General features: G+C 46.1%; 1 protein-coding gene across 7 annotated transcripts in view; it reads right to left on the reverse strand.

Annotated features, from left to right (window-relative positions):
- Positions 1-24,797, reverse strand: part of LGMN (legumain) — a 48,121-nt gene that overhangs the window by 18,820 nt on the left and 4,504 nt on the right. For 4 of the 7 annotated variants that reach the window (XR_010151264.1, XM_063793865.1, XM_009428325.4 and 1 more), the window contains one exon: positions 10,970-11,136. Coding sequence is in view for 6 of the 7 variants with exons in the window: in XM_063793865.1 (XP_063649935.1) it covers positions 10,970-11,107 (138 nt within the window). In the remaining variant the exon portion in view is untranslated. Of the gene's footprint in view, positions 1-10,969; positions 11,137-19,361; positions 19,480-24,797 lie in introns of all 7 variants that reach the window. The other 3 variants (XM_054666237.2, XM_054666238.2, XM_063793866.1) reach the window with 1 other exon arrangement.

Genomic DNA, 24,797 nt, shown 5'->3' on the forward strand with positions numbered 1-24,797 from the left:
GATAACCAGAAAGTGTTCACAGCATCACTTTAACAGCAAAAGCCAAGAAATAACTCCAATCATAGTCAACAGCTGGAAAAATAAATTGTCATAAGTTCACATAAATGGAATACCTGAAAATGAACGAACTACAACCCACTACTCAGGTGATGGGTACCCAAGAAGTGCAAACCCCACCACTATGCAATGTATCTATGTACCCCCTGAATCTATAAAAACTTTAAAAAATACGCAAACAAGTACAACCCGGGTTTCAAAATAGATGACTCTTGGGAACATAGTGAAAAAAAGAACAAGTCATAGAAAAATACCTTCACTATGATTACATTTGCATAAAGGTCAAAACAGGCAAATGTAAACATTATGCTGTTCACAGTTAAATAGACATACAGCAAAACTATAAAGCAAAGGAATGAATGACAAAAAATTCAGAAGCTTGGTCTCTGAAGGGAAGGGAAGGAGAGTCCATCAGACAGGGGACAAGGTACTAGTATAATTTTTTTTTTTTTTTAGCAAGGTGCAAGGTACACAGGTATTCATTTTATTATTCTTTAAGGTGTACACATGTTATACAGACATTATTTGTCTGCCGTTTAATTTAAAAATGAAGTCAGGCCAGGCGCAGTGGCTCACACCTGTAAATCTAGCACTTTGGGAGGCCAGGGATCCCAGCACTTTGGGATCACTTGAGGTCAGGAGTTCGAGACCAGGCTGGCCAATATGGCAAAACCCCATCTCTACTAAAAATACAGAGAAATTAGCCAGGCATGGTGGTGCATGCCTGTAATCCCAGCTACTCGGGAGGCTGAGGCAGGAGAAATCACTTGAACCCGGGAGGCAGAGGTTGCAGTGAGCCAAGATTACGCCACTGCACTCCAGCCTGGGCGACAGAGCAAGACTCTGTCTCAAAACAAAAACAAAAACAAAACTTTGATAAATTGGCTTAGCAAAATTAAAACCTTTAGTGCTTCCAAAGACATTATTAAAAAAATGAAAAGACAAGCAACAGACTATGAGAAAATATTTGCAAAACATATATCGGATAAAGGGCTTGTACTGAAACATCTAAAGCACTCCTGTATCACTGAGCCAAAAATAGGCAAAAGATTTCAATAAACATTTCACCTAAGAAGATATACAAATTGTTAGTCAGCACATGAAAAGATGTTCAACATCACCCATCATTAAGAAATGCAAATTAAAACCACACTGAGCTGCCACTTCACAGACAGACGGACCATAACTGGGGAACCAAGAGCCTCCATACATACACTGCTATGGGAATGTAAAGTGGAGCCGCGATTTTGGAAACGAGCGTTATAGTTTCTCAAAGAGTCAAACATAAATTTACCATGTGACCCAACAAGTCTACATTTTTTTTTTTTTTTTTTTGAGACGGAGTCTTGCTCTGTCGCCCAGACTGGAGTGCAGTGGTGCGATCTCGGCTCACTGCAACCTCTGCCTCCCGGGTGCAAGCGATGCTACTGCCTCAGCCTCCTGAGTAACTGGGATTACAGGTGAGCACCACCACGCCTGGCTAATTTTTATATTTTTAGTAGAGATGGGGTTTCACCATGTTGGTCAGGCTGGTCTCAAACTCCTGACCTCGTGATACACCTGCCTTGGCCTCCCAAAGTGCTGGGATTACAGGTGTGAGCCACCACGCCTGTCCTGCAATTCCAACTCTTAAGTACCTACCCAAGAGAAACAAAAAAATGTATTCACACAAAGATTTGCATGCAAATGTTCTCAGCAGCATTGTTCATAATAACTAAAAATTGGAAACAACCCAAATGTCCATCAACTGGTAAATGGGCAGGCAAAACGTGGTCTATCCATACAATGGAATGCTATTTGGGAATAAACAGGAGTGAAGCACTGATGCATGCTACAACGTGAACAAACTTCAAAAACATGACACTAGGGGAAGCCAGACACAAAAGACCACACGCTGTTTAGCTCCACTGATAGGAAATGTTCAGAATAAACAAATCTATAGAGATAGAAAGTAGATGATTAGCAGTTGCCTGGGGCTAGAGGTGGGAACTGCAAATATGCCCAAACAATTTTTTTTTTTTTGAGTCAGTCTTGCTCTGTTGCCCAGGCTGGAGTGCAGCAGTGTGATCATGGCTCACTGCAGCCTCTGCCTCCAGGGTCCAAGCGATTCTTGAACCTCAGCCTCCCAAGTAGCTGGGATTACAGGCATGTGCCACCACGCCCAGCTAATTTTTGTATTTTTAGTAGAAATTGGGTTTTACCATGTTGGCCAGGCTGGTCTCAAACTCGTGGCCTCAAGTGACCCATCCGCCTTGGCCTCCCAAAGTGCTGGGATTATAGGTGTGAGTCACCACCCGGCCTGCCCAAAGGATCATACTGGGATGATGGAAATATCAAACTGATTTATAGTGATGTTTGCACAACTTGGTAAATTTACTAAAAAATCATTGAATTAGATAAATTAAACTCAATGGGTGAATTAAGATGATATGTCTTAAACTAGGCCTCAATAAAGTTATATATTTTCTGCAGGGGCAGGTTCAGAGTGCCTTGTGTTGTTACTCCTGCACTGTTTGGGACCCCCAGCACCCTTGAGAGGTAAATGCTTTCATCCCCATCTTACAGACGGGGACTAGCTCAGGAAGGGCCATGGCTGACCCCAACTGTGCCTTATGCCCCATCTTCCACACTCACTGCCTCCTCATTAGGCTGTGACTCTCTTCTGGGCCTTGGAGGCACTTGGTTGCCTCTACCTTTGTTAACTCAGCGGGGTTCTTTGACTAAGTCAAATATTTACTAGCACTCAAAAGAGATACAAGTGGGGTTCAACTCAAACAATGTGAAAATGGTGTTACTACTTGTATTACTTCCCCTAAATCCGTGTGACCTATACTGTATTTTCCCCACGTAAGCCCAGAAAAGTCATATGAGGTCATATTCGAGAGGAGGGTATTGAGCAAGACTTCTAAGAGGCGCAGAGCCCTCCGGAATGACGAACAGAGACTGTGACTTGGCTGGTTTGATAGCTTGCGCTGGGAGTTCCGCTGGTCTTCCTAATGCCTCCCGTGATTTGCCGATAGGGCAACTGTCCCTACTCTGTCTGCTTGTACTGCCTCCAGCTTGGCCAGCTGTCAGCTAAACAAAGACAAGTCGAACGAGGTCTAAATACATTGGCATGCCCCATGTCACAGTTGCTGTAAAGGGTCCGCTCTCCAGCCAGCTCTGCTCACCTGCCAAGTATACATATATGATCACTTCCCGACACACAGCTGAGCAGTGCTGAGGTGAGGCACCAGGCTGGGGTTTTGCAGTGTGCCTCACTGAGCCCACTGCCAACCCCAGAGAAAGAATCTGACAATGTAGTTTGTTCAAACTTATACAGCACATAACTGGAGGGAAGGAATGACACCTGAGGTCTGAGCAAATCCAGAGCCACGGTCTTTCCAAGGTCCTGTGCTGCCTCTGGCATTTACAAGGATGGCCCTGCTGCAAGAATGGGCCCAAGCCCATATCCCACATGCTTGGCATTCCCTTGCACAGTCCCCTCTGTCCTCCCTCCTAATCTCTTCCCACCATGCCCTCTTTAAAAGCAGATTTCAGACCAGACACAGTGGCCTGTAATCTGAGCACTTTGGGAGGCTGAGGAAAGAGGATCACTTGAGCCCAGGAGTTCGAGACCAGCCTGGGAAACATGGCAAGACTTCATCTCTATAAAAAAAAATTTTTAACTAGCTGGGCACGGTGGCGCACCTATGGTCCCACAGTCCCAGCTACTCAGGAGGATCCCTCGAGCCCAGGAGTTTGAGGCTGCAGTGAGCTATGATCACACCACCGAGCTCCAGCCTAAGTGACAGAATAAGACCCTGTTGCTGAAAATAAAAATAAAAGCGGATTTCTTTTTTCTTTCTTCTTTTTTTTTTTTTTTTTGGAGACAGAGTCTCGCTCTGTCACCCAGGCTGGAGTGCAGTGGCACGAACTTGGCTCACCACAACCTCTGCCTCCCAGGTTCAAGCTATTTTCCTGCCTCAGCCTCCTGAGTAGCTGGGATTACAGGTGCATGCCACCATGCCAGGCTAATCTTTGTATTTTAGTAGAGATGGGGTTTCACCATGTTGGCCAGGCTGGTCTCAAACTCCTGACCTCAGGTGATCCCAAAGTGATGAAATTACAGGCGTGAGCCACCACACCTGGCCACGGATTTTTTTAAATATAAAAGTGATATTGTGCAACAACATGGATTAACCTTAAAACACCATAAGTTTTGAGCTCATCTGGCCGGGCACAGTGGCTCATACCTGTAATCCCAGCACTTTGGGAGGCTGAGGCAGGTGGATCATCTGAGGTCAGGAGATCGAGACCAGTCTGGCTAACATGGTAAAACCCTGTCTCTACTAAAAATACAAAAATTAGCCGGGCGTGGTGGCAGGTGCCTGTAATCCCAGCTATTCGGGAGGCTGAGACAGGAGAATCGCTTAAACCCAGGAGGCGGAGACTGCAGTGAGCTGAGATCACGCCATTGCACTCCAGGCTGGGCAACAAGATTGAGGCTCCGTCTCAAAAAAAAAAAAAAAATTAAATAAGTAAACAAATAGCTTGTGAGAAACAGACTGTGAGTCACCACCACCTCCTTCCTGCACTCCCTGGCCACTCCCTCTCGCCTCCGTCACTGCAGTCTGCCCAGCCTGTCTTTGGCCCCGCCAGCCTCGATTTTTGCCCCTTGGCCCACAAAACCTCAAATATTTACTATCTGGCCCTTTATAGAAAAAAACTTTGCAGGCCCCAGTCTTGAGCCAGACAGCAATGGTGAGGCTCTGAGTGTGTGGGGGTGGGGAAGGGGCTTGCCAGGAGCACACAGAGTGAGGAGCTCCCTGTTCTTGTCATTGGTGACATGGCGCCTGTCCAACCCTTTATCTACTTCTGAGTGGAGAGGTTCTGTCAAAGGGAAAGAAAGGGGGAGTTGCTGACTGGGCCTCCTCCTCCTAACACGCCTCACCATGCCCTCACCCTACCTTGCCGGTCTCCTTCTCCCTCGATTCCTCCTCCCCATCTACCTGGGCCATGCACTGTCCTTGCATGCCCTGTGGCCACCTTCCTTTCCACCAGGGCCCTGGCTTTGCTCAGATGACCTACCCAGCTCCAAGTGGTCACAAGTGGTCAGCAGCTTCCCTGAGTGTGAACTGGAAATCCATTTCCCCTCACCAGGAACTGACTGACTTGAACATGAGCACGTGATGCAATTCTGGCCAGGAAGACTCGGGACAAAGTCCACCCATGGCTCCAAGAAAAGATGTGCATCTGATAAAGAGCAAGCCAAACAGACAAGACACATAGATGCCCTCTTTTTCTTCTTTGAGATTTTGTTTGGATGTGACACCTGGAGCTGCTGCAGCCATTTCGTGACTATGAGGAGAGTGTATTTGAGGACAGTTCGTCACAACTATGATGACAGAGTAGCAAGATGAAAAGGGGCCGGGCGCAGTGGCTCACGCCTGTAATCGCAGCACTTTGGGAGGCTGAGGCGGGCAGATCACTTGAAGCCAGGAGTTCAAGACCAGCCTAGGCAACACGGCAAAACCCCGTCTCTACTAAAAATATAAAAATTAGCCAGGCGTGGTGGCAGGCGCCTGTAGTCCCAGCTACTCGAGAGGCTGAGGCACGAGAATTGATTGAACCCGGGAGGTGGATGTTGCAATGAGCTGAGATTGCACCACTACACTCCAGCCTGGGTGGCAGAGCAAGACTCCGCCTCAAAAAAAAAAAAAAAAAGGACCTGGGTTTGAGATAAAGAGGCTAAACTGCTTAATTAGCCAACCCTGGAGTCTCCACACTCTTTCAAACCACCAGGGAGGGCTCTGGTACATGCACTTGAAGGCACCCGATGTGCTGGCCACGCCCCTCACACTGTGATTTTATATTCCCACTGCCAGCTGATGCTCTTCCCTCCACGCGGAAAGAGCTTCTGTGGAAATCCCGTCATCCTTCAAACCCACGTCAAGCCTCTCCTCCAAGAAGCTGCATTCCCATCCCTCTCCTGATGGACCTCATCTACTTCTGGACCCAAACCCGGCAACTGGAGCTGCTGTAGAGACTGCTCTTTCTCAGCCTCGAGTTCAGGTATTTGTACACCTACCCTAAAAGGCTGGGGGCTCCTGATCAGAGGGCCCTGACTCCCCATTCTCCACAATCCTCCCCCACACCCCTTGCAAACCATGGGCCTCAAGTGAAAAACATTAAACTAAACGGACCACTACATCAAGTCTGTTTTAATGCTCAGAAAAATTCTGCCGTGTTTGCCATTTTCAGAATGCAATGCCAGCAACACTGAGTCTATGTAGCAGTTGTGATTGCTTAAAGACAAGGATGCATTCTGAGAGATGCTTCACGAGGTGATTTTGTCGTTTTGTGAGTATCATAGAATGTATTTACACAACCCTAGATGGTCTAGCCCAGTGGTCCACGACCTTTTTGGCACCAGGGACTGGTTTTGTGGAAGACAATGTTTCCACACACAGGGGTGAGGGGCAATGGTTTCGGGATGAAACTGTTCCACCTTAGATCATTAGGCGTTAGATTCTCACGAGGAGTGCGCAGCCTGGATTCCTCATATACGCAGATCACAATAGGGTTCACGCTCCTATTAGAACTGGCATCGGTGACCTGACAGGAGGTGGAGCTAAGGTGATAATGTTTGTTATAACGCTCAGGTGGTAATCCTAGGCCATCCACCTGTACTGCATGTTACTGTCATGAATACTGCAGACAAATGGAACACAATGGCAAGTATTTGTGTATCTAAACATAGGAAAAGTACAGTAAAAATATGCTACTATACTTTACAGGACCACTTGTCGTGTATGCGGTCCTCACTGAACAAACTTGTTATACGGCGCATGACTAATTACAAATGACCTGCTTCCTTTGGCTGTGTAAGTTTTCTATAATAAACCTTAACATGTTAAATTTTTAATACAAAAAAAGGAAACTATTTTAAAATAAAAGATAAAGTAATGCCAAGATACCCATGCCACATGACTAGAGTAGTGATTATAAGCATGGGCTGTGGAGCATGGACTGCCTGGGTTCAAATCTCAGCTCCACCCCTTACTGGCTGTGTGACCTTAGATAAGTTACCCAGCCTTTCTGTGCCTTAGCCCCACCCCCACATCTTACAATGGAGATCTAATGGGACCTATCCTCTTGGGTTGTCTGAGGATTGAGATAACACGTGCCAAGTGCTTGGAACTGAGCCCTGCACACAGGAAGCGCTTAGTCAAGGGCAGCCTTCTTCCACCAGTATGTCAGCACTGCAGAGCAGGTGGGGTGACATGCATTGCCAGCACCCTGAACGGCATCTGACTCACACGTGCTCAGCAGGAATGAGCTAGGTACCATTTTCAGTCAGTTCTGCTCCTGGGCCACTTCCACCTGCTCAGCTTTTCTTTCCTTTTTTTTTTTTTTTTTTGTTCGTTCTGGGATTGCGCCACACTTCCCAGGTGCCTGCGCCCCTCTGCCCATCCTGGCCCATCTTGCTGGCCCCTCTCCCAGGTCTGCCTCTGTCCCCACTCCCTCCCAGGCTGGCCACACCCTCACACCTCTCTGGCACTCATGCTTGGCTGCTCCCTTCTCCCCATTATCCATGCAACCCTCCACCAAGCCCCCACCTCACTCTTCCAGCTCTCTCTGATCACTCCAGACTCTACTCTGATTCCACGACTTCCAAAGGGGCCCTCCTTACTCACCCCATGCTCAGGACACAATGCAGAATGTCCTGCCCACATCACCTCAGATCACGCCCCCCCGCCCCCGTTAAACACTTAATCCCAGCCCAAAATGGAAAAGTGAGAAATCCAATTTGGTCAAGACAAAACAAGGTTTAATTAACAAGCATAACACATAGGAAAGCACTTAGCAATGATTTATTTGTGCCTGGTGTGCCACTCTTCCCTAAACAAGAGACTTATGGTAAATGAATGTTGTGTTAATCCAAGGAAAATATAAACCTCTATGAAAATGTAAGTTTAAAATCTGCCTAGGTTCTGTGGAGACCGTTCTTTTGAACACTCTTTTAATGATAAGCCTCCAAAGTCAAGAAGGCAAATGGCAGCCGGCTGAGGACAGAAGCAGCCCCTTGGGGGGGCGGGCTGAGGCAGGGGTGAATCGGCACAAATCTCACCTCCACCGGCCTTAAGGCCATCATCCTCTCTTACTCGGGGACGAATATTTCAGTCTGGGCCACTTCTTTGGCCTTGTTTCCCTTTGTTCTATTTTGATAGTTAGTATTTTACTCAGGGAAATCAGCAACACTAAAAAAACAAAAAGGTTTCCGGGAGCAAAGGGTAATTGGATAACCTCTACTCAATAATGTTTAATAAATACATTTTCTTAAAAGCTGGTTGTATAAAAATCACGGTGGTTGATGAGTAATCGTGTTAACTCTCTGTGGTCTGTATTTCACAACTAATCTTTCCAACTTGAGGTTAGAGGGGGAGAAGAAAACTGAGAGCTGAACAGCTGTGTGCGCGGGCTGCTCCTCTTTACGTGGGTCAGGTCTGTGGTTAAGTATTAAAGGGAGAAGGGATCATTTTGCCATGATAACAACTTTTTAATCAAGCCAAATTTCCTATTCGGCTAACATACAAAAACGATTCGAGAAATGAGTTATTCATTCATTCAGTGAATGTAAATACAGACTGGATTTCAATGACTTAGTACAAAATCAAAGAATGTATGATATCTCATTATTATCATTTTTTTTTAAACAAGGTCTCGCTCTGCTACCCAAGCTGGAGCACAGTGGCTATGCACAGGTGCGATAATAGCTCATGGCAGCCTTAAATTCCTGGGCTCAAGCAATCCTCCCACTTCAGCCTCCAGAGTAGCTGGGACTACAAGCATGCTGGCTGGTATCTTATTATTAATTTTTTATATTGATTACATGTTGAAATGATAATGGTTTGGAAATACTGGTTTAAAGAAGATATTAAGGCCGGGCATGGTGGCTCACGCCTGTAATCCCAGCACTTTGGGAGGCTGAGGCGGGCAGATCACCTGAGGTCAGGAGTTAAGACCAGCCTGGCCAACATGGTGAAACCTGGTCTCTGCTAAAAATACAAAAATTAGCTGGACCTGTAATATCAGCTACTCGGGAGGCTGAGGCAGGAGAATAGCTTGAACCAGGGAGGTGGAAGCTGCAGTGAGCCGAGATCGCGCCACTGCACTCTAGCCTGGGCGACAGAGCAAGACTCTGTCTCAACCAAAAAAAAAAAAAAAAAAGAAGTTATTAAAATTAATTTCACCTTCTAAATGTGGCTACTAGAACATTTACCATGGCTCTTTTACCAGACAGGGCTGCTCCAGAGCCAGTTGGCCTGGGTTTGAAAACTGGCCCCACCACTTGTGAGCTGTACCGCTTTGGGCAAACTACTGACCTTGCCTATGCCTCAGTCCAATCATTCGTAAAGAGGGAGTAAGAACTGGACCAATGGCACATAACCCCACTGCAGGAGTTAAAGGACTCTGTGTAAAGCGCTCTTAGAAGAGAGCCCAATATATAGATACTGCAAGTCTAAGCATTTGTTTCTGAGACTGACAAGATTAAATGACTTTTTAAAAAAATAACAGCTGTATTGAGATAGAGTTCATGCACCATAGAAGTCAGTCTTCTAAAACAGACGATTCAGTGGTTTCTAGTATGTCCACCAAGTTGTGTACTCATCACCACTACTTCTAGAGCATTCTCATTCCTGCAAAGAGAGACCCCATGTCCATCGGCAATTACTCCCCAGTCTCTCCTTCACCCAGCCCTTGGCAACTACTAACCTACTTTCTATCTCTATAGATTTTCCAAATTTGGGCTTTCATTTAAATGGAATCATAACATATGTGGTCTTTGTGACTAGCTCCTTAGCATGTTTGTAAGGTTCACCCATGTTGAAGCATGTGTGAGTACTTCTTCCTTTCTTATGGTCAAATAATATCTTCTTACATGAATAAATCACATTGTGTTTCTCCATTCAGCCTTTGATGGACATCTGGCTTGTTTCCACCTTTTGGCTCTTATGAACAATACTGCTATGAACAGTCATGTACATGTTCATGTGTAGACACATGTTTTCACCTCTCTTAAGGACATACTTAGGAGCGAAATTGCTGGGTCATATGTTCAATTTGATGTTTAATTTTGAGGAACTGCCAGACTCTTTCCCAAGGTGGTTGCACCATTTTACATCCCACAGGGAGGCTGGACTTTTCATGGACACTCAGATGTGGCTTCTTTTCTTCTTCTCTCTACCTTCTGGTAGGCTGATGTGGGGAAATTCAGGAAAGATGGGGGAGGAGGGTGTGAAGAGAGAGCAGTAGGGCAGAGAGGCCTGGGGGTCCTGTCACCAGAGTCCTGGCCTCAGTCCTGTCTGGTCCCCACTTGCCATGTGACCTTGAGCAAGTCACCTCCACTCTCTAGGCCTCAGTTTCCTTATCTCTAAAATGAAGATGTTGAACTAAGTGGGTCTCAGCCTGGGTGATCTGGCTCCCTGGGGACACTGGGCGATGTCTGGAGAATTCTGCGTTATTACAGTGGAGCAGGAGATGCTGCCATCATCTAACGGGTAGGTGTCATGGACGCTGCTAAACCTCAAATGCACAAGACGGCCCCCAACAACCAAGAATGACCTGGTCCCCAACTATCAACAGTGCCAAGGTTCAGAAACCTTGCATCAGATTAAGATGGCCCTATCAAAACTTCTGAGGAATGACCAAACTGTTTTCCAAAATGGCTACACCATCTTATAATCCTCCTGGCAACATATGAGGGTTCTGATTTCCCCACATCCTCGCCAACACACCTATGTTACAGCCAGCCTAACAGGTCCGTCAATGGCTTTTCAAGTCTTTTCTATTTAATATTAACAGTGTCTGGAATTGTTTTCAGAATGCCAGTGTCCTAAAAAAAAAAAAAGATTAGTCATTTTCTTACCTGGTGCCTATAATTATACCAGCCATTTGAACCCGCCACGATCACCACCCAGTGCTTGCCTCCATCTTCAGGATCATCTATAGGAACGGCACCAATGCCCAGGGCCACACTGAGGAATACAGCTACTTTCCAAACCATTCTGCACCTTGGAGTTCAATTGCAGAAACCTGAGAAGGGAAACACAGAGTCAAGTACAAAGCAACAAGAACAGATAAACATTGGCTGGGCGCAGTGGCTCACACCTGTAATTCCAGCACTTTGGGAGGCCGAGGAGGGTGGATCAAGAGGTCAGGAGTTTGAGATCAGCTTGGCCAACATGGCGAGACCTCATCTCTACTAAAAATACAAAACTTAGCTAGGCGTGGTAGCACGTACCTATAATCCCAGCTACTCGGGAGGCTGAGGAAGGAGAATCACTTGAACCCAGAAGACAGAGACTGCAGTGAGCTAGACTGTGCAACCATACTCCAGTCTGGGTGACAGAGTCAGACTCTGTCTCCAAAAAAAAAAAAAAAAGAACAGATAAACATTGTCAGCCCCTAAGAAAATATCATAGTAAATGGGTCAAAAAGATAAGGTCATTTAACCACCAGAGTATGTTGAAGATAACAGAGAGGGTTTCTATTTTTAGCTCTATTGCTCCAGCCTGTGCATGGAGAAGGGGCTGTCCATACCTCCCAATCTTCACTACAAGTCCAAGTCAAGCATATAAAATAAAAGAATATCCAGAAAGGGCTCTGGGCACTTTTTAAAGTTTTTGACGTAACTCAAAATACAGCAGATAAAATTCATCAACAAAATTCACTATTGGAAACATATCTACCACATACTATGAAGTATTTGTAAGAAAAGAATATACATGTAAAATAAACTGTGCAGGCTGGGTGCAGTGGCTCACGCCTGTAATCCTAGCACTTTGGGAGGCCGAGGCAGGTGTATTACCTGAGGTCAGGAGTTCAAGACCAGACTGGCCAACAAGGTAAAACCCTGGCTCTGCTAATACAAAATTAGCTGGGCATGGTGGCACATACCTGTAGTCTCAGCTACTTGGGAGGCTGAGGCAGGAGAATTGCCTGAAACCGGGAGGTGGAGGTTGCAGTGAGCCAAGATCAGGCCACTGCACTCCAGCCTAGGTGGCAGAGTGAGACTCTGTCTCAAAACTAAAAATAAGAATAAAAAAAGCTACATAAGAAAAAATAAATTTTAAAAATAAAATAAACTACACAGAAAAATATGGAAGACAGACAAAATGTTAACAGTAGTTATTGGTAGGTGGTTGGCAGGATCAAGGGTGATTTTCTTCCTCATTTTTGTCTCCTTTTAATACAGTTAATGTGTATTACTTAATAAAGTTTCTAAAAATTCAGTATAGGTTTAATAAAAACATTGATGGGCAATTTAAGTTTATAAGGTGGACTATCTGGATGAGCTATAGTCAAACATTAATTCATGTTGTCTTTGCATCACACTTACAGAGCATGGACATACGATCTGTACAACATGCAGGGCAAACATTTTCATCCTTGTTTTACAGAAAGGAGAGGTTAGGGTCTGAGAGCAATGACCTGCCTAATAGCCATGGACTGTCAGCGTTGGCCAGAGCTGGGACCACGCCTTCTGAACGGCTGGTCCGGCACTCTTTCTGCTATATGGCTCTCCATTGCAAGACTTTATTATTACTGAGGCCGGGCGTGGTGGCTCACGCCTGCAATCCCAGCACTTAGGAAAGCGGAGGTGGATGGACCACATGAGGTCAGGAGTCCGAGATCACCCTGTCCAACATAGCGAAACCCTGGCCAACATGGCAAAACCCTGTCTCTACTAAAAATACGAAAATTAGCCAGGCGTGGTGGCAGGAGCCTGTAATCCCAGCTACTCAGGAGGCTGAAGCAGGAGAATCACTTGAATCTGGGAGGTGAAGGATACAGTGAGCCTGCATCATAGCACTACACTCCAGTCTGGGCAACAGAGCAAGACTCCGTCTCAAAAAAGAAAAAAAAAAAACTTTATTATTATGGAAGTACATGCTCTCTTTTATACTTCAATTCCAAACCCTTAAATACATTGTTAAAGTATAAACGGAAAACAGCACCAAGCCTGTGCCTCCGCGATAAGAAAAATATACAGTCACTGAGATGTGGGGACTCAGGGCGGCAGATATGTGAGGCTGACTTCTGTCCCAATGCCACAAGCAGGGCTGGTGGTGCTCATTCATTCATTCACTCGCCACTCAGCCAGAGTCTCCACAACACCTACTTTGCCAGACAAGGTGCTGGGTGCTGGGAACTCAATAGGGACAGAACAAAGCCTGTGTCTTCATGGAGGACGCACCCAGATGAAGGCTGATCCACCTCTAAGCTGAAGAAACCATCTTCAATGTTCTGAGTCTAGCCCTCAAAGCGATGGATTTTCTCCAGTAACTAAATAGGAAGTGCTGAGTCTCTTAAAAAGTGTCTTAGACAAGTAATTCTCCCACTTGAATATGCACCTAGGTCACCTGGGGATCTAGGAGGCAGATTCTGATTCAGTAGGCCTGGGGCAGGGCCTGAGACTGCATTTCTTTTTTTGAGACGGAGTCTTGCTCTGTGGCTCAGGCTGGAGTGCACTGGGGCAATCTCAGCTCACTGCAACCTCCGCCTCCCAGGTTCAAGCGATTCTCCTGCCTCAGCCTCCCGAGTAGCTGAGATTACAGGTGCCCACCACCATGCCCAGCTAATTTTTGTATTTTTAGTGGAGACAGGGTTTCGCCATGTTGCCCAGGCTGGTCTCAAACGCCTGACTTTAGGTGATCTGCCCATCTCGGCCTCCCAAAGTGGTGGGATTACAGGCGTGAGTCACCGCACCTGGCCATGAGACTGCATTTCTAACAAGTGTCAGGTGACACTATGCTGCTAGCCTCAGATTACCTTTGATGTGGCAGAACTGCATTAAATCCCCCAGCCTCTGGTCCACCTGTCCTCAACCCAGCATCCTGGTCAACAGACTACACTGCTCCATCCTCAAGGACTGCCTCCTAACAAGAACTTAATTCTTAATCCGAAAGCCTGAAATCGTGCTAAATTCAGGTTTCTTTAGCTCCACTGCAAGGTCAATGGACGGGCAACTGGTAACTACAGTAAGATGTTCCCAGATTTGTTTTGTTCAGGTTTTTTTTTTTTTCTTGGAGTAGCGGCTAGTATGGCACATAACAGATAGGTCAGTGGAGTGCTGAGGACCCCCAGTGCTAGAACCACGAGTCTGTTCATGTGCACCTGAGGAGGCTCCCCACAAGTCCACTCGACCTGACAAGGGCTCGCTGTGGGGCTGTGTTTCCAGAAAGGGGTCCTGATCCAGACCTCAACAGAGGGTTCTTGGACCTCATGCAAGAAAGAATTTGGGGCAAGTCCACAGAATAATGTGCAAGCAAGCTTATTCAGCAAGTGAAACAATGAAAGAACACATTACAGACAGAACAGGGTGTTCCCAAAAGCAAGAGGAGGACCGTGTCCACCTTAGATGCAATGCTTGTTTAGACACAAGACAACAAAGCAAAACAAAGTCACAGGGAGATGTGCCTGCTACAAGGCAAGATTAACGGACAGAGCACCGTTAATCTTTGTAGAACTGCTGTCTTTCACAAGAATCTATGTTATTATCTTTAAGGTGAAACTTACGGCCAGGTGCGGTGGCTCACACCTGTAATCCCAGTACTTTGGGAGGCCGAGGCAGGCGGATCACTTGAGGTCTGGACTTCAAGACCGGCCTGGGCAACAAGGTGAAACCCTGTCTCTACTAAAAATACAAAATTTAGCTGGGCGTGGTGGCGCACGCCTGTAATCCCAGCTACTCAGGAGGCTGAGGCACGAGAATCACTTGAACCCGGGAGGCAGAAGCTGCAGTTAGCCAAGATTGTGCCACTGCACTCCAGCGTGGGTGACAGAGCGAGACCCTGTCTTAAATAAATAAATAAAATAAAGTGAACTTATTATTAAACTAAAAATGCTTTTGTTCTTAAGATATAGGGACATCAGGACCTTTCCTGGGTCTGTTTGGTAAACATTAACCTGTTCCCTTAACCATAAACATCCTGTGACTAAGAATACCTAATCTCCTGGGACTGCAGCCCAGCAGGTCTCAGCCAAATTTTACCCAGCCCTTGTTCATCATGGAGTCACTCTGGTTCAAGCACCCCTGGCAGCTCGAAGGTAAGGAACCAATACAAGATGCAATTATACAAACTTGTGAAGAAGCAACAGTGAGGACAGGCGAGAGAGAGTCAAGGAGCAAAAATATCCATGTCCCCCAAGCTCTTCAGTGACCCCACAAGAGAGGTGTGACAGTCACTACCAAAGTGTTCCAACCAACGGCTCTCACCTACTCGGAGCTCACCCAGCAGCCTCCCTGGAAAGCCTTCCCCTAGGGTAGGGGTAGGCTAACTTTCTCTGCAAAGGACCAGAAAGTAAATATTTTTGGCTTTGCAGGCCAGGCCATCTCTCTCACAACTATTCAACTCTGCCACTGTATCTTGAAAGCAGCCAGTCACCAAGTACTTGCATTTTTCTAAGAGATGGTTGAATTATTTTTGTCTCTCCTTTTATCATTCCTCTGGTTCCCCACTTCCTGCTTAGCCCTTGAGAAACACAAATATAGCCTTTTACCCACCCCTCCTGCACCAGACACTCCCTACAGGGCAAGTTCACCTAACTCCTCAAGAGTTAAGAGTTGATTTACAGACCAAAGCATGCCCAATACAGAACTCTCGCCTGCCAGGAGGTTCCCTTGAGAGATACTAGTCAAAAAGCATGCCTGCTACTCCCTCCCACCTGGGGAGTTTTTGGCCTAGTCCTGCCCACAAAGATGCCAGCAGTCACCAGCTCAACCGACAGACAGCACAGTAGATAAGACACCAAGCTAACACGTGGACACCCCACCTTGCTTGCTTCCTCCCCTGCCTTTTAAAAGTGCCCACTTTCTGCTCCAAAAGCAAAGCAGTACATCTAAAGGTGGGATGCCTGTGTTTCTTCCCCTAAGCAACTTGGAAATAAATCGCTTTCTTTGTACCAGATCTTGCTCTTGTTAACTGGACTCTGGAAGTGATGAATTACTAACCCATGAGCCAGTTACAGCCAGAGACAATATATAAACAAAAGAACATGGTTATGTTCCAATAAAACTTTATCTATAAAATAGGTGGTTTGTTTGGCCCATAGGTCATTGGTTGCTGACCCTGTCTGAGGGAGTGAGAAGATGCCCCCAGACCACATGGCAGGCACAGCCTGGCTGTTACTGTCATCTTTTATCAGCAATAAATGGGTTCCCTAGTTTGCACACCTGTTTATTCTGAGTTTCGTTCATATGACATAGTCTCAAAGAGCGTCTCTCTGGGGGCAATGGTGTGTGACTTTTACTCCCTCATATTTAGGAGAAAAATGAATAAATAAAATACCAGAAACAAACGGTTGACCTGACTGTGAACAACAGAACGGACACCACCTACTTATCCACCTAAATTAGCAAACACACAGCAGGCACCAAAAAAGCACCACTTGGTTATTTTTACAAAATCGAGTTAATCCTTCATTCTTCTAATCCTCTGTGAGAAAAGTGCCCTACTGATACAGAAAATGACATTTTCTTTTTCTTTTTTTTTTTTTGAGACAGAGTCTTGCTCTGTTGCCCAGGCTGGAGTGCAGTGGCGCTATCTCGGCTCACTGCAAGCTCCGCCTCCCGGGTTCACGCCATTCTCCTGCCTCAGCCTCCCGAGTAGCTGGGACTACAGGCGCCCACCACCACGCCCGGCTAATTTTTTGTATTTTTAGTAGAGATGGGGTTTCACCGTGTTAGCCAGGATGGTCTCGATCTCCTGACCTCGTGATCCGCCTGTCTCAGCCTCCCAAAGTGCTGGGATTACAGGCGTGAGCCACCGCGCCTGGCCAAAAAAAATGACATTTTCATAGTCTCTACTTGGTGATGGTCCTGCTCCATCATTCTTTTTTCTTATAAACACAGAGTCGTGATTCCCTGACTACAATGCTACAAGCCTCACATTACGTTGCCGAATAGAAAATGCTACTTTAAAAACCACATACATGGCCGGGCACAGTGGCTCATGCCTGTAATCCCAGCACTTTGGGAGGCCAAGGTGGGCAGATCATGAGGTCAAGAGATTGAGACCATCCTGGCCAACATGGTGAAACCCTGTCTCTACTAATAATACAAAAATTAGCTGGGCGTGGTGGTATGTACCTGTAGTCCCAGCTACTCTGGAGGCTGAGGCAGGGGAAACGCTTGGACCTGGGATGCAGAGGTTGCAGTGGGCCAAGATCGCACCACTGCACTCCAGCCTGGTGACAGAGCAAGACTCTGTCTCAAAAAAAAAAAACAAAAAAAAAACAAAAAAAACCACATACACTAACACTATTTTGGGAAACATATAAAAATAGAAAGGCCTGGGGTGAAGAGAGACACAAAAGTAAAATAATCATTCCATTACCCTTGGCAACGAACATGCCTCAAAGCAGCTACCTTACATGCTAATTTCCTATGGGCATTTATTGTATAATTTTTGACAAAGTCAAGGCATCAAAACAAAGTCACCAATAATCTGGCAGCATCCCTATGATTCCTGGTTTATCAAAGTGAAAAACTGATGAAAAAGTGAACGACGCCGGCTAAATTACTCGCTCTTTGTGACTCTGCTGTTTTTGGCTGTGGCTCTCCAGGGTCCCCATTACACAGGCCTCATCTCACAGAGGCATCATCATCATCTACCTCCTCTCCTTTAACTTCCTCTCCTCCTATCTACTCTCTCCTACATTCACCCCCACCCCGAATCCATCCAACAAACACGGACTGAGCACCTGCTAGCTGCTCACAGGCACTGAACAGTGAACCAAACAGACAAAACTCTTCGTGGAGGTGGCATTCCAGAGAGAAGAGACAAACCATTTAAACACATAGGTTGTCAGATAGTGATGACAGTGATGGACAAAAATAAGGCAGGAGAGGGAGTCCCAGTAGGAGTGGGAGGTGTCATTTGTAAAAGGGGAAGAAACTATGGAGGTGAGGGCACCAGCCATATATTAGGGCAAACCACTGGAAGCAACGTAAATGTCTAGCTGGATCAATTACAGTACAGCCTTATGGTGGGATACTGTGAAGGTTTTAAAAAGAACCTAAGGCAGATCGTAACGTGCCAAGACTGGAAAGATCTCCCAGGGGCGCTGTTGGGACACATGCATCGTCTGCTAACCACGTGCAGGGAGAAGACAACACAGACAGTCGTTGCCCCAGCCAGGGGAGATCAGAGAGAAAGACTCCCAGCTGGGCGCGGTGGCTCACGCCTGTAATCCCAGCACTTTGGAAGGCCGAGTTCAGAGGATCACCTGAGGTCGGGAGTTCAAGACCAGCCTGACCAATAGGGAGAAACCCCCGTCTCTACTAAAAATACAAAATTAGCTGGGCGTGGTTGTACATGCCTGTAATCCCAGCTACTCGGGAGGCTGAGGCATGAGAATCACTTGAACCCGGGAGGCAGAGGTTGCAGTGAGGCGAGATCGTGCCATTGCACTCCAGCCTGGGCAACAAGAGCAAAACTCCGTCTCAAAAAAAGAAAGAAAGAAAGACTCTCAGAGACTGGGATGTGTTGCGGAGTGGCACAGAGTGGCACATTTGTGGGTTATCTACTATCGACCACACAACGTGCAAGACACTTTATTCACACCATCCTCACAACAGTTCTCTGTAAGCAAGGATCCCCATTCCCTTCAGACAGGTGAGGAAACTGAGGCTCAGAAAGGTAGAGAAACTTGGTGGTCAGTGGCACTGCTGGGACCACGCAGATCTGACGGCAAAGACTGTGTTTGTTCCACTACATCACCTGCTTGTCACACAAAGAAAGAGTTGCTTATGTGAAAGTCTGGGAGGCCCCGGAACCACAGGCACTGCACCCTGCACCCCAGGGCCCGAGCACAGAGCAGGCCCTCACAGTTTCCTCTGGCAGTAGGACACCCACGGTGCTCTTTCGTGCCCTACTATTTTAAGGCACTGGTGGGCTTGCTGCATAAACAGCTCTTGTCTTAGAAGAGCCTATCAATGGAGTATCTGAGCTACACAAAGTCAAAGTCAATGAACAAGCCTTTACAGACTTCACCAGCCTCCAATGACAAGTCCTCTGCTGTTCCCACTCGGCCTTCATCCCTGCTCAGGTTACAGGGCTATACCAGGTCAGTAATTCACTTAAAAGACTTCACTTGGGGCCAGGTGCAGTGGCTCATGCCTGTAATCCCAGCATTTTGGGAGGCCGAGGCGGGTTGATCACTTGACACCAGGAGTTCGAGACCAGCCTGGCCAACATGGTGAAACCCCGTCTCTACTAAAAATACAAAAATTAGCCAAGTATGGTGGCACACACCTGTAATCCCAGCTACTTGGGAGGCTGAGGCAGGAGAATTGCTTGAACCCGGGAGGCAGAGGTTGCAGTGAGCCAAGATTGTGCCACTGCACTCCAGCCTGGGCAACAGAGTAAGACCCTGTCAAGAAAAGAAAAAAAAAAAGACTTCACTTGGATCCAAGAAATGTACCATCAAGTCAGGTTTAATCCATTTGAGAAGTTTGGGATGCAGTGCCCATTCTAGATAAATTATCACCAACAATGCAAGTAATAAGGTCAAGTTCACAGGGCCATCTAAGTAGCAGAGTCCAGTTCACATCCAGGTCTGATACCAAAGCCTACACCTTAACCACCATCAGGAGTGACCCCTCAGTGCCAGCTACTGGCTCTGGGTTAGACACAGAAGACCATCAAAGCCAAGCAAAGCAGCTAGTTAGACAATGAAATCTGTAAACAGCCTTCCAAACCTAAAGGTTTTGATTCTACTCTCTGCTTTCTAGGGGTTTAAAATAAAATCATCCTGAAGGCCAGGCACGGGGGCTCACACCTGTAATCTTAGCACTTCGGGAGGCCGAGGCGGGCAGATCATTTAGGTCAGGAGTTTGAAACCAGCCTGGCCAACATGGTGAAACCCCGTCTCTACTAAAAATACAAAAATTACCTGGGCATGCTACCTGTGCGTGGTGGTGGGCACCTGTAATCCCAGCTACTCGGGAGGCTGAGGCAGGAGAATGGCTTGAACCTGGGAAGCAGCGGTTGCAGTGAGCTGAGATTGTGCCACTGCACTCCAGCCTGGGCAACAGAGTGAGACTCTACCTAATAAAAAGAATAAAATCATCCTGCAAGGTTTTTCGGCTGACAATGTGCAGAAGAAATAAGCACAGGTGACAAGAACTGTCTCCTTGACCAAACTTTAGTCAGGCTCCACTGAGCCCTCTTCTCCACAAGGCCTTGGTCTGCCAGGTCCAGTTTTAGCAAGAATCCAGAAGAGAATCTCTCACCCTCGATATCTAATGAAGTTCCTCTTAGTAATATTCTATTGATGGGGTTCAGGACCCACTACCTCAAAAAATGGCACCTTAGTATACTGAATATTTTAAGGAATTCCACTAACCCCCCCCTCACCTTGCCCATGGGCTATAAATCCCCAGCTGACCTTGCCATCCTAGAGCTGAGCTCCATTCCATACTGAAGTCTCTCTCTCCTATTGCAGTAGCTAAAAGAAAATGTCTTGCTGTTTTTTGTTTTGCTTTTTTTTTTTTTTTTTTTTTTTGAGACAGAGTCTCAGTCGCCCAGAATGGAGTGCAATGGAGTGATCTCAGCTCACTGCAACCTCCACCTCCCAGGCTCAAGCGATTCTCATGCGTCAGCCTCCAGAGTAGCTGAGATTACAGGCATACACCACCATGCCAGCTAATTTTTGTATTTTTAGGTTTTGCCATGTTGGCCAGGCTGGTCTCGAGTTCCTGGCCTCAAGTGATGCACCTGCCTTAGCCTCCCAAAGTGCTGGGATTACAGATGTGAGCCACTGCACCCAGCCTGTCTTGCTGTTTTTAAAAAATACCCATGCGTGGCACACTGGCATATGCCTGCAGTCCCAGCTACTTAGGAGGCTGAGGTAGAAGGATTGCTAGAGCCTGGAAGTTTGGGACCAACGTGGGCAACACAATGAGATCCTGTGTCAAACAGAAAAAAATTTAAAAAGCATTGGATACAGGCTGGGCGTGGTGGCTCGTGCCTGTAATCTCAACACTTTGGGAGGCCAAGGAAGGAGGATCACTCAAACCCAGTAGTTCCAGACCAGCCTGGGCAACATAGGGAGACTCTGTCTCTGCAAATACAGCCAGCATGATGGTGCACACCTGTGGTCCCAGCTACTCAAGGGGCTGAGCGGGGAGGATCACTTGAGCCCGGGAAGTCAAGGCTATAGTGAACCATCCAGCCTGGGTGAGAGAGCGAGACCTCTGTCCTCTGTCTCAAAAAAAAAAAAAAAAAACTGATGCAATTTTTCTTTAACAAAATATACAGCTACTAACTGAGGGGAGACCCTTCCTCTCTCTGGGCCTTCACAGTCCATCTGTGAAATGAGATGGTAGAGCTTATTAAAGGGTCATTCAGTCCTTTAAATCCTTTGATTTTCTGGCTAAAGAATGGGATTAAAACAAAATCCAGGGCCGGGCAGTGGCTCACGCCTGTAATCCCAGCACTTTGGGAGGCCAAGGCGGGTGGATCACGAGGTCAGGAGATCGAGACCATCCTGACTAACACAGTGAAACTCCATCTCTACTAAAAATACAAAAAAAATTAGCCAGGCGTGGTGGCAGGCACCGATAGTCCCACCTACTCGGGAGGCTGAGGCAGGAGAATGGCGTGCACCCGGGAGGCAGAGCTTGCAGTGAGCCGGGATCGCCCCACTACACTCCAGCCTGGGCAACAAAGCGAGACTCCGTCTCAAAAAAAAAAAAAAAAATCCAGGCCCGGTGTGGTGGCTTGCGCCTATAATTCCAACACTTTGAGAGGCCAAGGTGGGTGGATCACTTGAAGCCAGGAGTTCAAGACCAGCCTGGCCAACATGCAAAACCCTGTCTCTACTAAAAATACAAAAATTAGCCAGGCATGGTAGCATGCACCTGTAATCCCAGCTACTCGGGAGGCTGAGACATGAGAACTGCTTGAGTCCTGGAGGCAGAGGTTGCAGTGAGCCGAGATCAAACCACAGCACTCCTAAGCTGGGCAGCAGAGGGAGACTCTGTCTCAAAAAAAAAAAAAAAAAAAAATTATCATTATCATCATCATCATCCAACTAGATCTTAACTCAGATGAAAAATCTAGGCCAGGAGCAGTGGCTCATGCCTGTAATCCCAGCACTTGGAAAGGTCGAGGTGGGCGGATTACAAGGTCAAGAGATCAATACCATCCTGGCGAACATGGTGAAACCCCGTCTCTACTAAAAATACAAAAATCAGCTGGGTGTGGTGGCATGTGCCTGTAATCCCAGCTACTCGGGAGGCTGAGGAAGGAGAATCGCTTGAACCCGGGAGGAAGAGGTTGCAGTAAGCCGAGATCGCGCCACTGCACTCCAGCCTGGTGACAGGGTAAGCTCTGTCTCCAAAAAGAAAAAAAAAAAAAAAGAAAAAGAAAAATCTATTTTACTCAGCTTAGTTTATTGTTGTTTTTTCCTACAGAGAAAATGTGATTCATTGGCAAACTAGCTTCTAGATTAGAGCATACTCTTCACGGTTATCTAATTCTAATTTATAGGAGTTATTTTATAATTCTGCATACTATGGGTAACAGCAATGCAAATAATTCTAGTCTAGACAGGCAAATGCATGTTACCAAATGTAGGTTCATTTGACTTCCTTCCCCCTCTGTAGAGAGGCCAGTTTTGTCTTTCATTTGCAAATTCAATTCAGTATTTCTAATCTACAAATTGGCTGTACTTTGCAGTCTCCAACACCTCATTAATGAGTTAAATAAAATCCTTAACACATGTTCAGTTTTACATTTTACAGAGTAATGACTTGATCTTTTTTTTTAGGAAATTATCCTTTAGTTTTTTTTTTTTTTTTGAGATGGAGTTTCGCTCTTGTTGCCCAGGCTGGAGTGCAACGGCACGATCTTGGCTCACCACAACCTCCGCCTCCCAGGTTCAAGCAATTCTCCTGCCTCAGCCTCCCGAGTAGCTGGGATTACAGGCATGCACCACCACGCCCGGCTAATTTTTTGTATTTTTAGTAGAGACGGGGTTTCTCCCTGTTGAGGCTGGTCTCGAACTCCTGACCTCAGGTGATCCACCCGGCTCAGCCTCCCAAAGTGCTGGCATTACAGGCGTGAGCCACCGCGCCTGGCCTATCTTTTAGTATTATGGAAAGTATAAGCAAGTAACACGTATTTCAAAAGAAGCAGTCAAAAAATGTTTTTAATCTATTAATGGTTAGAACTTAGGTTTCTAGGAAAGGAAATTTGGGTCAACGGTGGGCACAGTGTCTCCTGCCTGTAATCCCAGTACTCTGGGAGGCCGAAGCCAGAGGGTCACTTGGGCCCAGGAGTTTGAGACTGGCCTGGGCAAGATAGTGAGACCCAGTCTCTACAAAAAACAAAAAAATTTAAAAATCCAAAAATGTCGCTCAATGCTTAATAACTTCTCCACATTTTAATTTTTAATGCTTATTTGGCATTTGAGTTTTCTTTCACCCAAATTACTATTTTTGAAACCTGGGACCAGTGCAGTTTGCAGCCTTTTCCCAAAATGACTGAGCCTAACTTTTTATAGCTACATGTTAACTCAAGTTAAATTTTTACTTTAACTTTTACTTCAAGAAATTGAAGGGTGGACATTAACCTATAGAAATGTACAAAGAATAACATAAAACACCAGTTACCTATCATCCAGACCATTCTCTGTTATTTTATAAACCCACTCATCTTTTTTCCACATTACAGACGAAATTGTTCCTTCTGTCCCATCCCATCCTCCCCACACTGCAAAGTTGTCACTATCCTAAATTAGCATTTCTTTCCAATCGATTTATTATAAAAAGATATATACCCACTCTACAAGCATTCCCCTAGTAATGGACATTTAGGCTGTTTCCAATTTTTTAAACCATTATAAACAGTGTTGCCACAAACAACCCTAATATCCTTCCCCTTGTATACAAATGTCTCTGGCTTCTTAGTATTTTCTAGAAGTGGAACCACTGATCTTAAGATATATCCAATCTGCTAGTGGCTATACTGCTCAAAGATACACTTGCAACCCATAGTGAAGGAGAATCTCATTTTCTTTCTTTTTTTTTTTGAGATGGCATGTCCCTCTCTGGCCAGGCTGGAGTGCAGTGGCGCCATCTCGGCTCACTGCAACCTCCGGCTCCCTGGTTCAAGCAATTCTCCTGCCTCAGCCTCCCGAGTAGCTGGGATTACAGGCACGTGCCACCACACCTAGCTAATTTCTGTATTTTTTAGTAGATACGGGGTTTCACCATGTTGGCCAGGATGGTCTTGATCTCCTGACCTCATGATCCGCCTGCCTCGGCCTCCCAAAGTGCTGCGATTACAGGCACGAGCCACTGCGCCCAGCGAGAATCTCATTTTCTTCAAACACTTATCATCTCTTGATAGTGTCAAACTTTGCAATTCCTAATCTGATGAACATACAATGATCTGATTATAGTTTCAATGTGCATTTCCTGGATTACAAGAAAATTTGAGTCTTATCATATGATTATTTAACCATTCAGATTTCAATACCCTCAGTACATGTGACAACTTCCCCCTGATAAACTGGGATTCCAATTATGGTCTGCAAAGCAACTTGTGCAGTTAAAAAAAAAGAATACGCTGGACATTTCTTCAAAAGATAGTCATCGGCTGGAAACCTCAAGAGACAGAGTTTACTTCTACATATTTCTTACTGATTAATGCTGTGGTATGGTGTATTCTACCTCCTTAGAG

This window comes from Pan troglodytes, chromosome 15 (genome assembly GCF_028858775.2).
Source record: "Pan troglodytes isolate AG18354 chromosome 15, NHGRI_mPanTro3-v2.0_pri, whole genome shotgun sequence".
Lineage (NCBI taxonomy): Eukaryota > Metazoa > Chordata > Mammalia > Primates > Hominidae > Pan > Pan troglodytes.